The following is a 13,823-nucleotide window of genomic DNA, read 5'->3' on the forward strand; positions in this document are numbered from 1 at the left end:
CATAGTATCCGAATCCAAACTTTTTAAAATATTTCTATCGAATCTGAACCCGAACTCGACTGGGTATAACTAGAAATTTATATTTAATTGCATAATTTATTATTTTCCCAAACCCTGACTGGCTATAACTCGTACCCAACCCGAATTGGATTCGGTTCAGGTCGAATTCGGGTCAAGACGACCCGATTCCCTACCAGTAGCTACCTACTTGCATGCGTTGCCCACTAAGGTGATCGATTTGTGTTGCGCTATAGTGTGGCCTACTTACATTGCCAACTAGTGTTTTTACATGCGCGTCCAACATAATCAGCCCCACTAAGCTTAATATAGCATATTCCGATTTAAATAAATACAAATATGGCAAGATAGTTTTCCATATAAAGACATTGATAAGATTTTAAACAATGAGGGAAATATTTCAACTATTAAGGAAATTATATTCCATAGGAAACAAGGAACTTGATTCATTTATGACTAAAGAATTGCATGCTTTTGAGATTTGATTCCATTAGCAATCTAGATACGTTAACAGTACAGTCTCTCCATTTCCTCAACTACCTCTCCAACAGATTCTTTGATGTGTTTAGGTGAATTCTCACCCAAATAATTAGCATCAATTTCTAGATCAACATTTGTATTTTTGGTTTTTGCTGGATAAATTTTGTTGATCAAGTGTGGAGTCTAATACAACTAATAGTGTAGTGTCGGTCTCTTGTAATTAGTAGTTTCCTATATGGACATAGTTTCCTAATTGTTAATTAATTGTGTACGGTTATCTATGGAAACCTAAACCTAATTGTAATCACTATATATATCAATGTTATGCATTGTCATCTCTCAATTAGAGAAAGACACCAAATATTGTTTATTAGCCACCTAAATTTGATATGGTATTGGAGCCATAGTTAAGATCCATAATCATGTCTTCATCTTATTCTACTGAATCAAGTATTAGCACTTCAACCAACACCTCCATAACATCAACATCAATCGGATCTCTCCTTTCATCAACAGTACGTTGGCGTTTCGACTAGTGCAACAAATCCAATGGAACCACAAATCCATCAACCTTCATACATCCATCACTCACTCAGACAATCCTACAGTTGTTTTGGTAACTCCTCTTCTTGACGGCGATAGCTATGGCACATGGATTAGAGCCATGACCATGGCGTTAAGAGCCAAGAATAAACTTGGGTTTGTTGATGGCACTATAGAGCAACCTACAGATCCGCAAGAATTTCAACAATGGGCAAAGTGTAACAACCTTGTTAGCTCTTGGATTATTAACTCCACCAAGAGTCATCTTCGTGGTAGTATACTTTATGCACTTAATGCCTGAGAAATTTGGCTAGATTTAGAGGAACGTTTTACTCAAACAAATGCACCAAAGATTTTTCAGCTTAAGCAATCGGGTTCACTGAAACAAGAAGACATGTAATTATCTACTTATTTCACAAAGTTGAAGGCGATTTGGGATGAATTGAGTTCTCTTAGAAATATCCCAGCTTGCACATGTGGACATGGGAAGACTAATACAACACCATATGATCAAGACCGTGGTATAGAATTCCTACAATGGCTCAACAATCGATACAGAGGACTTCGCAGCCAAATTCTATTGATACATCCTTTTCCTAGCACAACCAAGATATACTCTTTGGTTCGACAAGCAGAGAAACAACAAGAACTACAACACTTTTCTGTGCATACTCCAGAATCTAATGCTCTCTCTGTCAATCAGGCTGATACGTCAAGTCCAATCTCCATAGCTGCATACTCTAGTAAGCCTAACACTATGCTACAATCGTCTAAGTGCAAGTGCTAAAAATCGTTCTAACGGAGGGGATTATCGTCACAAAGGAAAACCAAGATCATGTTGTGAACACTAGCGTGGTATTGAGGGTCACACAAAGGATGTTTGTTACAAGCTACATGACTATCCGGATTAGCATCCACTCCATGAAGAAACTGAACCCGAGAAATCAGACTTCTTCGACTAATTATTCTGCAAAGTCATATGATGAAAAGGCAATGGCCACATCGCCTCTCATTACACAAGATCAGTACAATTAGCTCTTAGCAATGCTTGCATCAGGTAGCGGTAATGTAAATCTTGCAGGTATTGCCCTCTCAACGCCATTACCATCTGCATGGATTATTGATATAGGGGCGACTAACCACATGTGTTCATCTTTGGCCATTTTCTCTTCATACTTGCCTTGTTCTCATATTAGACATGTGCAACTCCCTGATGGTTCCCAAGAACTTGTCACTTATATCAGGATTGTCTAGTTTTCACATGGTTTTCAATTAGAGTACATGTTTTCAATATACCCTTATTCAAGTTTAATTTGTTGTCAGTGAGTCGATCAATTAACAAAATCTTTACGGTATTTAGTGACATTCTTCCATATGATCATTGTGTTTTTTAGGACCTGCAAGCGAGGAAGAGGATTAGACATGGTAATGTGCATAATGGTCTTTATTATTTACACTCATCTTTTACATCTTTAGTGATTGGCACCCCAACCATTGATATCTGGCACTGGCGTTTAGGGCATCCATCATCGAGTCCTCTTTAGGAATTACCCACTAGCTAGTTTCCCCATTATTAAGTGTTCCAAGAAATATGTTTGTGATGTTTGCCCCCAAGCAAAACAATCAAGATTGTCTTTCCCTTCTAGTTCAATAAAAACGACGAAACCTTTTCAGTTAATCCATTGTGACATATGGGGTCCTTTCTCTCAAGTTTCTTTGACTGGTGTACGTTATTTCCTTACTATTATTGTTGATGATTTTTCACATTGTACATGGATTTATTTAATGCAATTGAAATTTGACACTAAGGTGCTTTTGCAATCTTTTTTTGCTGTGGTGAAAACTCAGTTTAGTAAATCTATTGGCCATGTATACTCAGGGCATGGTGATCTTTTCATTCCACAAATCCAAAAATTTTGTTATGACAATAGGTTTGAGTTTCTTTCCGAGGAAATGCAACAATTTTTCTCTCATCATGGTGTCATTCACCAACATAGTTGTGTGTACACACCCCAACAAAATGGTGTTGTTGAAAGGAAACACCGCCATCTTCTTGATGTTGCGTGTGCTTTACATTTCCAATCCAGTTTACCACCGACTTTTAATGTATTTTTGTGGCAGCCTATCCCATTAATAAATTACCCACGCCCCTATTGTTTGGTAAAACTACTCATGAAGTAATCCTTAGTCAGCCACCCTCATATGCACACTTGAGAGTCTTTGGTTGTTTGTGTTTTGCACGTAATCCTCGCATTAGTCACAAATTCACAGACACGAGTCCATCAAGTTCTCTATCACCTTCCATGGTTCCAGTTACACCATTACCTCTTCTTGATTTTCCTACCCCTGATTCCTCCTTGCACTCGCCTTCGTCACCCAATCTACCACAAACACCAGCTTGGAGTAACTCAAAAGATGTTGGTAACACTCAATTACCAACAACTCCAGCTCCAAACCCCACTCTACCTCCACCAAACGAACTGCCTTCACATATCCCAATTGATCTTTCACTTCCTCCTGAACATGGACCACAAGTCGCGCCTCCTCGTGACCGTCATCTCCCTGTGAAATTTAAGGACTATTACTGCTATACAGTACCTAGCTTCTCCATCCGCCTCCAAGCAATCATGTACTGCTAATTACCCTCTCCATCATTATCCTTCATATGACAAGTTCTCTACTGCACATAGAGCATTTCTTTCTGCGGTTTCTTCTACAGATGAGCCTACATCTTTCTCTCAAGCGATGAAATTTAAATATTGGCATGATGCCATGGCTCCTGAGATTGCGGCCTTGAAAATAATGGAACTTGGAGCCTCACACATTTACCGCCAAACAAAAAGCCCATTGGTTGCAAGTGGGTTTTCAAGATCAAATACAATTTTGACGATTCTATTAAACGTTTTAAAGCATGTTTAGTGGCTAAAGGATTTACTCAAGTTGAGGGGTTCGATTATCATGAAACCTTTGCTCCTGTAGCCAAACTTGTGACTGTTCGAGCACTTTTATCTATTGCAACAGTTAAAGATTGGCATGTACACTAGCTTGATGTCAACAATGCTTTTTTACATGGTGATTTGTATGAGGAAGTCTACATGTCTCTTCCTCCTAGCTTTGCTCGTAAAGGGGAGAACTAAGTATGTAAACTTCACAAATCATTGTATGGTCTCAAACAGGCATCCCGACAATGGTTTGCAAAGTTTTGTAGCACTTTGAAAACTGCAAGTTTTTCACAGTCCAATGCAGATTACTCACTTTTCAGTAAAGTCTCTAGCTCCTCGTCTGTTTATGTCTTGGTCTATGTTTATGACATTATTGTTATTGGAACTGATCTTCATGCAATCAATTATCTCAAGAATTTTTTGGCTCAACAGTTTTATATTAAAGATTTGGGGCGCTTAAAGTATTTTCTTGGCATTGAAGTGACATTTTTGAAACAAGTGATTTTTTTGAATCAACAGAAATATACTTTGGATATTCTTAAAGATGTTGGTTTACTTGGTGGTCGTGTCACTGATTTTCCGATGGAGCAGAATCTTCAATTATATATCACCTACAAATGGTGATCCCTTGTCTGATCCATCCCCATATAGGCGTCTTATTGGCCATTTAATATATCTTACTATCACACGCCTGACATTGTTTATGTTGTTCATGTATTGAGCCAATTCATGCAAGCACCATGTACTACTCATATGGATGTTGCTCAACAAGTTCTTCGGTATCTCAAAGGCTCTCCTGGTAAAGGCATCTTTCTTTCTTCCAATATATAGTTTTCTTCACTTGTGTGGGTTTCGTGATTCTGATTGGGCGGGTTGTCCTACAACACGTCATTCTACTATTGGTTATTGTACTTTTCTTGGTTCCAATCCCATATCTTGGAAAACCAAGAAACAAAAACAGTTGCAAGATCTTCCACAGAAGTAGAGTATCGTGTTATGGCCTCTATCACTTCTGAATTACAATAGTTGAAGTTTCTCTTTGCTAACCTTGGCATTGTTCATTGTCAACCTATTTCTCTTCATTGTGACAATAAAGTTGCTATTCATATTGCTGAGAATCCAATTTTTTCACGAAAGGACCAAGCATATTGAACTTGATTGCCATTTTGTTCGTGAGACGATTTAGTCACGCCTTTTTGCTCCGCAATATACTCGATCTGTTGATCAATTGTGGATATTTTCACCAAACCATTAGGTTGCCATCCATTCCAACTTCTGGTTCACAAGTTGGGCGTTACTCACATACACGCTCCACCTTGAGGGGGAGTAATACGAATGATAATGTAGTGTCGGTCTCTTGTAATTAGTAGTTTCCTATATATATGGCCATAGTTTCCTAATTAATTGTGTATGGTTATCTACTGGAAACCTAAACCTAATTGTAATCACTATATATATCAATGATATGCATTGTCTTCTCTCAATTAGAGAAAGACACCAAATATTGTTTATTAGCCACCTAAATTTGATAGAGTCGAACTTTGTTCCCTCGAGTTGAGCACTAACATCAATTTCTGGATAAGCATTTGTAAATTTCCACCTGTAGCTCTATTTTCATTTACTTTTTCATTTTGCTACTGCAATCGGAGAACTAGTGTAGTCTGATTGTTGTTCTCTCTATCCCTCTCTGTTTTAGGAGCATCTTTATTTAAAGATTTTGGCATTGAGAGGTCTAACATACTTCCTACAGTGACATAATTTATATATAAACTTCACTACACAAACATATAAGAAATGATTTGATTCCCATATGTAAGGCTGTCAATGGGTTTTGATAACCCGATAACCGACCCGAACCAAACTGAAAAAACAGTTTGGGTTTTAGTAATTTGGTTTGTCCTTTACCAACCCAAAACCGAACTGAACCGATAAGATATTAGTTTGGTTTTGGGTTTGCCCTCCATCGAACCGAAATGAACCCGAACTGATAAGATAGCATTTAAGTAATATTTATGATTAATTTTGTATATGTTTATCAATTGTGTGGCTGAAATTAATCGATTTAATTTAGAATTTAATTGATTTTATAGTTTTTTGGTTCGGGTCGGTTCGGTTTTGGTTTGCAATATATCTTATTAGTTCGGTTCAATTTCGGATGAAATATAATATTATCCGTTTAGTTCGATTTCGGGTTTCCAATTTTCTTATCGATTCGGGTTTGGATTTTCCAGAATCCAGCCCAAACCGATCAATTGACAGCCCCTACCCATATGAGCATTATTTTGCTTCACATAACCTTTTGCTGCTAGTGGTAGGTTTGAGTGGGTTGACTATTTTGACACAAACATAAGTAGTTGGAATTGCTTGGCCTTTTTTCATTAACATTAGCATGGATAGTTATATGAAAAGATCAGCAATGATCAGTAAAATGGGTTTAGTTATTAGAAATTGTTCTTAACAGGGTAGTCTGGTTCCCAAGTATTTTTCGCTTCTGTAGTCCCTCCAAAGTGCTTGATAAGCCAATTTTCCCGCTGCAAACCCACATTTTCCCACTTAACAGGCTATTTGCCACGGCTTGGTACCATTTTAGAATTTGGCAAACTCTTTTCTCATTAGCTGTCAAACTCATCACTTGATCCGGGAAAAATATATCCAAGTTGGGGGTGGATTAATAGATGGAGACAGGGGGGCAGAGGGGGGTAGTTGCCCCGCCAAAGGTTTTAAAGAACTATTATGTTCTATGTATTATCAGTATGAAAATTTCTGAATACATAGAGGTTAGTGAGATAGCAATTGTTTTGAGATTCGTCGATAAACATGGTTTAGTGCGGGAGCATTTCTTTGATATAGTTCATGTGAAAGATACCATGTCGGCAACTTTGAAAGAAGCAATATGCAAAGTCCTTTCTCGCCATGAACTTAGTGTGCAAAATATTCGTGGGCAAGGATATGACGGTGCGAGTAATATGCTTGGTGAAGTGGCTGGGTTGGAAGCTTTATTCTCTATTGAGTGTCCTTTTGCGTACTATGTCCATTGTTTTGCTCACCGTCTCCAGTTAGCACTAATTGCAGTAGCTAAAGATATTAAACCTATTTGGCAATTTTTGAGTGTCCTTTTGCGTACTATGTCCATTGTTTTGCTCACCGTCTCCAGTTAGCACTAATTGCAGTAGCTAAAGATGTTAAACCTATTTGGCAAATTTTTTCCCACTTGCATGTTGTAGTCAATGTAGTTGGTGCCTCCTGCAAAAGAAATGATCAGTTGAGAGATGCTAGAGCTGTTGAAATTGCACACTTGCTTGCTATTAATGATGAGTTTGAAACTGGCAGTGGGAAAAACCAAGTAACAACTTTGAAAAGACCAGGAGTTACTCGATGGGGTTCGCATTTGGGTTCCATTTCCAGCTTGATAACGTTGTTTAGCGCAAATTGTACAATCTTAAGTCAGGTAATTGATGATGGAGCGACAACAAGTCAATGTGTAGAGGCGGATGAAGTGTATGATGTAATTACAACTTTTGAGTTTGTATTTATCCTCCATCTTATGAGGGAAATCATGGAGATTATTGATGACCTTTTCCAAGCTTTGCAACGCAATTCACAAGATATATTGAATGCAATCCACTTGGTGTCCTCAACCAAAATACTTATTCAAAAATTATAAGCTGATGGTTGGGTTACTTTTTTAGCGAAAGTTGAGTTGTTTTGTAGAGATCATCATATACTCATTCCTGATATGGCTGGTATTTACATGGGAGGTCGAGGACGAGGTCGTACTCAAGATTACCTTACTAATGGGCATCATTTTCGAGTTGAAATTTTCATGGGTACAATTGATTCACAGCTGCAAGAATTAAATCACAGGTTTAAGGAGAAAGTAATGAGATTGTTTGTTCTTAGCTCGACTTTAGATCCTAGGAACAATTATAGATCATTCAAAATTAATGATATTTGCGAGCTTGCAAATAATTATTATCCGATGGATTTCACCGAGCAAGAAAAGTTCCATTTGAGATACCAGTTGCAAAACTATGAGAATGACATTCTCGTACACTCTGAGTTTCAAAATTTGTCAACCATTTCCAAGTTGTGTCAAGTTTTAGTAGAAACAGGAAAGTCAACAATTTATCATCTTATAGATAGACTGATTCGTCTTGTGTTGACTTTACCTATTTCAACTACTGCATCGGAATGTGCATTTTCAGCAATGAGGATTGTAAAGACTAGGCTGCGTAATTGGATGGAAGATGATTAAATTATCTAGCAAATTCTTTGCTCGTGTTTATTGAGAAAGATATTGCTAGACAATTTGATACAGATTCTATCATAGATGCTTTTGATGTCTTGAAGAAAACTCGGCGAGAGCGGCTTCAAATGCCTGACTTGACTACTTAAGCTCCTTGTTCGATCTTTTTGTATAGGAGGATATAAGCTAACAGACTAATAGCTCCTTTTTGTTTGTAAATGTGGTCTGTGGATACAAGTGATCATGATTAATTATATATATATCCTCTTTGATTTTGCAATCATACTTTTTGATGAAAAATATATGTATGCAGAAATTGTCAATCCAAATGTGGTGTGTATTCCAAGATTTTGATTTTTGTTTACTTACTGTCCATTACTATGGACAGTGTATAAGTTATTTTCTGGTTCTTAATTTATATGTTGGACTATAGTGTAGTGTGAGTGAATTTGTACTGGAAGAATGGAAAAATAGAAGTGGTGCTAAATTGTTTATTAATTTTTGTTTTCAGGCCTTGTAACTTGTAATGACCCTGAATTTTACCTAAGGAGAATCTGGTCATTTCACGTGTTAGTTCAGTGCTACTATAGAATAATTGATGTAGACTGATATGGGTGACGAGTGTTGGTATCTGTTTTATTTAAGTATTCTAGTAATTACAATTTTTGGTATGGGTGTTTGACACGGTAAATTCCAAAGTTAATGCAAATTCATTGTTTGTTACTATTAAAATGGAACCGGTTAATTACTAGCGTCATTGGCGGGGTTTTAACGTTTAGTATTGGTGGAGTTTGATGATTATGGGCTTTTCATTGATGGTTATTTTTATATTGGGCCTGTTGATAGACACGTAGATGTTACATATATCTACGCCCAATTTTATACTAGTTAGTTCGTTTAATTTATGCGTTTGACTTAATTAGTGTGTTTTTAGTGATTTTGCAGGACCGGAGTTGACTTGATTAAAAGTGTTGAAACTGTCGAGATTCGAAGATATTAGTGTGTGGAGGTATCCCATATTGGTCAAGATATTGTTTGTGTGCATTGGATTTGGCATTGTTGTTTGCTAATGAGAATTTGGACTCGGTACCTTACTACCTTAGCACCTGTCAGTAACAAGGCTATGGCCATGAGTATTTAGTAAATGCACATGAAGCTAAGATTTAAGTGAGGACGTGACCAGAAAAGGTTGATTTAATATGGACCATTGGTTGGACTTGTAAAGTTGGGCCAAACTAAGTAAACGAAGACACAAAAGAATTAATGGAAATGGGCCCATGGCTTATGGGCTTAAGTACACCACGTGATTAGCATCCAAAGTGAAAGCTTGTGCTTTTGTTATAACCGACACTCCTCAAGTTACAAGACCAGCCCATGTGCGCCAAGATAGACCGGTCCAATAATTAACACCCAAGCCCTCAATGTATCTAATCCACCTCAACAAGTTTAGAACCGGCACCACCAGATAAGTCCTTTAGTCTCCATCTCTCTCACGAACAGGAGCAAAGTTCCCCTTTAATTCCGGCGATCAAATCGAATTCGAAACACTTGCGACCGAATTAGAAACTTCTAATTCCATTCCAAATCAAACACGGCCCTAACCAAATCTCTATATATACCAGTAAAAACCAAAGAAAAGGCGGAACAACACTCCAAAAGACCGAAACACAGAACAGGAAAGACAGAAAAGTGAAGTTCGAGTTAGTACGCAGATTAAAGCTTGGGGACAGAACGAATTGGAGGAGAAGACTTCAATGCGAGACTACGGTTTTTGCAATGATTAATTCTTCTATTAATTTCGTTTTTCTATTCATTGTTATGTATAGCTAAACTCCAAGTCTAGGGCAGATGAACCTTAGGCTAATGTTTGTGTTTTTTGGGATTAATTTCGATGATTTCCAGTTAGTTTAAATTGCTATATTCTTCTAGTTTCATGTATTGATAGCTAGCTTATATCTTTTATATAGTATGTCACGCATGCTTTATAGTTCGATATTCGTTGCTATTAGTTAAGCCTGTTTTAACTGTTGACATCAAATTTAGATATTATTCGTGCCGTAAAAAGACGAGTAATCTTTTGAGTTTGATCTGTAGTGTCGAAACTTTAGAAGATACATGTTTAGTTAAGGTTATCACGATCATATCATCGAGAAAGCAAGGGTTACCTTTCCCTCGTGCTACTCGTATTAAATCTGGAACATTAAAATTACTCTTAGAAATAAAAACAGAAGTCTACGGTGGATTATATAGTCCTAGAGTTCTCTCCATTTGATAAAACCCAATTATTTGAGTTATAGTTTTTGTAGTTTAAATAGTTTAGTGAGTAGTTAATTTCAATTTTCCATAAAAAGAATATTGTCTGAATTAGTTAAGTATAATTTTAATACCCTTTTGTCCTAAATAGCAATCCATGTGGGATCGACCCGCTTGCCGTCGCAACTATTTTCAATGATAGTCTGTGCATGCGGTTTAATTAGGGTTAGATTAGTTTATTAATTTAGACCGACTAATTTCCTATCAAGTTTTTGGCGCCGCTTCCGGGGATTGTAGTGGTACAATTGAGTTTTAAAATTTTATTTATCGTGATTCGTAGTTTAATTTTAGTTGTAATTATATTAATTCATAGTTTACGTGTCTAATTTTAGTTATTTTTGCAGATAATTAAGCAAAATTTTTTTTTCCTTACAAAGTTGATAGTCGTGATTTTCTTGTGGACTTTGTGAAGTTGCTTGCTTGTCGTCACCCAGCCCGGCGTCGCAAGTAGCCCTCGAAGGCTCACGTCGGAGGTACGTCTCTTTTCTTTGTGGGCTTGGACTTTGTTTGTTTGTGTGTTTTGCTTGTTTTTATTGTTTCTTGCATTTAGAAAGGTTAATTCACATTTGACCAGCCTTAGGCATCTTGCATTAGGACAGGTTTAGCCCGCTCACTAGGAAAGCCCTTTTGACACGTGGATCGAGTGACGGTGTTTTTGCACAAGAACAGGGAATCGTGTTATTTGGGTTTAGGAGCAAATATATTAAACATTATTGAAAATTCAATCTAGTTTGAAATAAAATTATTTGATATTATTTGTGTGTGTGCATCGTTTGCATTAATTATAGTCTTAGGTATTAAGTTAGTTTTCTTTTTGTTAGGGTGTCGTCCTATAGAGTCTTAAAATAATAATAATAATAATAAATAAATAAATAAATAAATAAATATGGAAGGAGGCAATAATAACGAAGTTGTTGCCCAAGTACCTAGATCCATTAAGGAGTTTATCTATCCCACTAGGACAACTTGACCATCTTGCATCGTTCCTCCACCGACCAATGCTAATCATTTCGAGTTAAACCCCAATCTACTTGGGCTACTTCCTAAGTTTAGGGGAATGGATGAGGAAGATCTGTATCTTCACGTAAGGGAATTTGAGGATATCTGTGGGACTGTTAAGCTTCAACAGTTTAGTGACGATGCTATAAAATTGAAGTTATTCCCATTTTCCTTGAAAGAGAAAGCGAAGAGTTGGTTTCACACTCTTCCATCTAATTCTATCGCGACCTGGGAAAAATTATGCATTGTATTCTTAAAGAATTTTTTCCCTAATCATAAGGCAACTGCTTTTAGAAAAGTAATTTCATCTTTCTGCCAAAATGAGGGTGAGTCATTGTGGAAGTGTATGGAGAGATTCAAAGACATACTCTTGCAGTGTCCTAACCATGGCCTTGAGAAAGGTAGACTGGTACAAATTTTTTTTGAGGGCCTTGATTTTAATTCTAAGGCCATGATTGAGACCATGAGTACGGGAGATTTTTGTAATAAGACTGTGGATAATGCATGGTCTTTTTAGAAGACGTTGCTGAAAAGGTTCAGCAGTGGGAAACTAGTCGTGAGCCTAAGAAGGTGGCTAGTAATACTACAAAGAATGCTATGTTTCACGTTGATAAGGATTTTGACGCGAATGCCAAAATAGCTGCCTGAGTTAGAAGAGTTGAGGTTCTTGAGCTAGAAAAGGAGACAAAATCTTTAGCTCAAGTTAATAATGTTGAGACCCCTGGTTGTCTTTTGTGCGATAGTCTTGATCATGTTATTGATAATTGCCCTGGCGTGACTGCACAAGTCAATGCCTTTAACACATACCAGAATCCAAGCAACAACTCCTTTTGTAATAATAGTTATAACCAAGGGTGGCGTAATAACCCTAATTTGTCTTGGTCTAAAGGTATACACCAGGGAAGTCCAGTTAGTAACTCCAACCCAGCACAACAGTATGTACCCCAACCACCGAAACTTTCACTTATGGAGGAAGCCATTAATCAGTTAACACAGACCAATTTTTAATTTCAAAAAGATGTCAAACAACAATTGTTCTCGAACTCACAATCCATTGCCAAGTTGGAAGTTCAAATGGTTTAATCTGCTAATATTTTGAATGAGAGGGATAAGGGTAAGTTTCTTAGTCAACCAGTAACTAATCCAAATGGTCAACATGAGGTAGGCTCTAACTTGAGCCAATGGCACCACCATGAGCAAGTAAAGTCGATTACTACGCTTAGGAGTGGTAAACATGTTGATAATAAGGTTGAGATGCCTAGGGTAGAGGTTAGGTTTGATTTGGGAGAACGTGAAAGTGAGGAGAGTGATATTAGTGGTCCTCATGCTAGTGAAGCTTCTAGGCAACCTTCTATTCCTGTGCCACATTATATACCAAAAGCTCCTTTTCCTCAAAGATTGGTTCAAGTAACGAAAGGAATACAATCTAATGAAATTTTGGATGTTTTTAAAAAGGTTCATATAAATATTCCATTTCTTGAGGCTATTAAGCAAGTTCCTGCCTATGCCAAGTTCTTAAAAGATTTGTGTACTGTGAAACGTAAGATGCATGTGCAGAAGAGAGCATTCCTCACAGAGCAAGTAAGCTCAATCATTCAATACAAAACTCCACCTAAGTTTGAAGATCCAGGTTGTCCCACCATTTCATGTGTTATAGGAAGTCATAGGATAGAGCAAGCTTTAGTTGATTTGGGAGAGAGTGTGAATTTACTCCCTTATTATGTGTATATGCAATTAGGATTGGGAGAGCTTAAGTCCACTCCAATAACATTACAACTTGCTGATAGATCTGTTAAAATCCCTCGTGGTGTTATTGAAGATGTTTTGATTCAAGTAGATAAATTTTATTTTCCAGTGGACTTTGTGGTTCTTGATACTCAACCTGTCCAAAATTCTAAAGGAAATATTCCTGTGATTCTTGGTAGACCATTTTAAATTACTGACTAATGCCATTATAAATTGTAGGAATGGTGTCATGAAAGTTTCTTTTGGTAATATGACAGTCGAGCTTAATGTTTTTGATGTGAGCAAACAACTTAGAGAGTTAGAGAATATATATGAGGTTAATATGGTCGAGACTGCTAGCAAACAATTAAGCACTAATAATGACGCTAGTTTGATTTTGGATGATGATTTTTGGTTGTCTGATAGTGATGATGATGATGTACTAAAAGCGGTGGTGCATACTCTATCTGATGAACTCTCTCTTGATAGTACTCTTGAAGTTAACTCTTCATGTCCTAATTCCATCGTCCCTCTCTCTAGTACTTCCACTCCATGTT

The 13,823-nt window shown here is 37.1% G+C and overlaps 2 protein-coding genes and 1 long non-coding RNA gene across 3 annotated transcripts; all 3 read left to right on the top strand.

Annotated features, from left to right (window-relative positions):
• The first annotated feature begins 839 nt into the window (after positions 1-839).
• LOC147477533 (uncharacterized) lies at positions 840-2,849 on the top strand. Its single transcript, XR_015208405.1, has 2 exons — positions 840-2,122; positions 2,436-2,849. It is a non-coding gene; the product is annotated as an uncharacterized LOC147477533 (long non-coding RNA).
• A 3,887-nt stretch (positions 2,850-6,736) lies between these two features.
• On the top strand, positions 6,737-8,238 carry LOC147477534 (uncharacterized). The gene is made up of 3 exons (XM_086586031.1): positions 6,737-7,136; positions 7,208-7,576; positions 7,673-8,238. Exons 1-3 carry the CDS (start codon positions 6,737-6,739, stop codon positions 8,236-8,238), a joined length of 1,335 nt encoding a protein of 444 aa, XP_086442157.1.
• Positions 8,239-12,795: 4,557 nt separating this feature from the next.
• On the top strand, positions 12,796-13,476 carry LOC147477535 (uncharacterized). The gene has a single exon (XM_086586032.1). It carries the CDS (start codon positions 12,796-12,798, stop codon positions 13,474-13,476), a length of 681 nt encoding a protein of 226 aa, XP_086442158.1.
• The last annotated feature ends 347 nt before the right edge of the window (positions 13,477-13,823 follow it).

This window comes from Coptis chinensis, chromosome 9, assembly GCF_015680905.1.
Source record: "Coptis chinensis isolate HL-2020 chromosome 9, ASM1568090v1, whole genome shotgun sequence".
NCBI lineage: Eukaryota > Viridiplantae > Streptophyta > Magnoliopsida > Ranunculales > Ranunculaceae > Coptis > Coptis chinensis.

Coding starts and splice junctions, on each gene's coding strand:
- LOC147477534 (XM_086586031.1), top strand. CDS start 6,737: ATGAAAATTTCTGAATACATAGAGGTTAGTGAGATAGCAATTGTTTTG. Junction 7,137..7,207: donor TGTTTTGCTCACCGTCTCCA/GTTAGCACTAAT, acceptor TGCATGTTGTAG/TCAATGTAGTTGGTGCCTCC. Junction 7,577..7,672: donor CCTTTTCCAAGCTTTGCAAC/GCAATTCACAAG, acceptor TTACTTTTTTAG/CGAAAGTTGAGTTGTTTTGT.
- LOC147477535 (XM_086586032.1), top strand. CDS start 12,796: ATGCCTAGGGTAGAGGTTAGGTTTGATTTGGGAGAACGTGAAAGTGAG.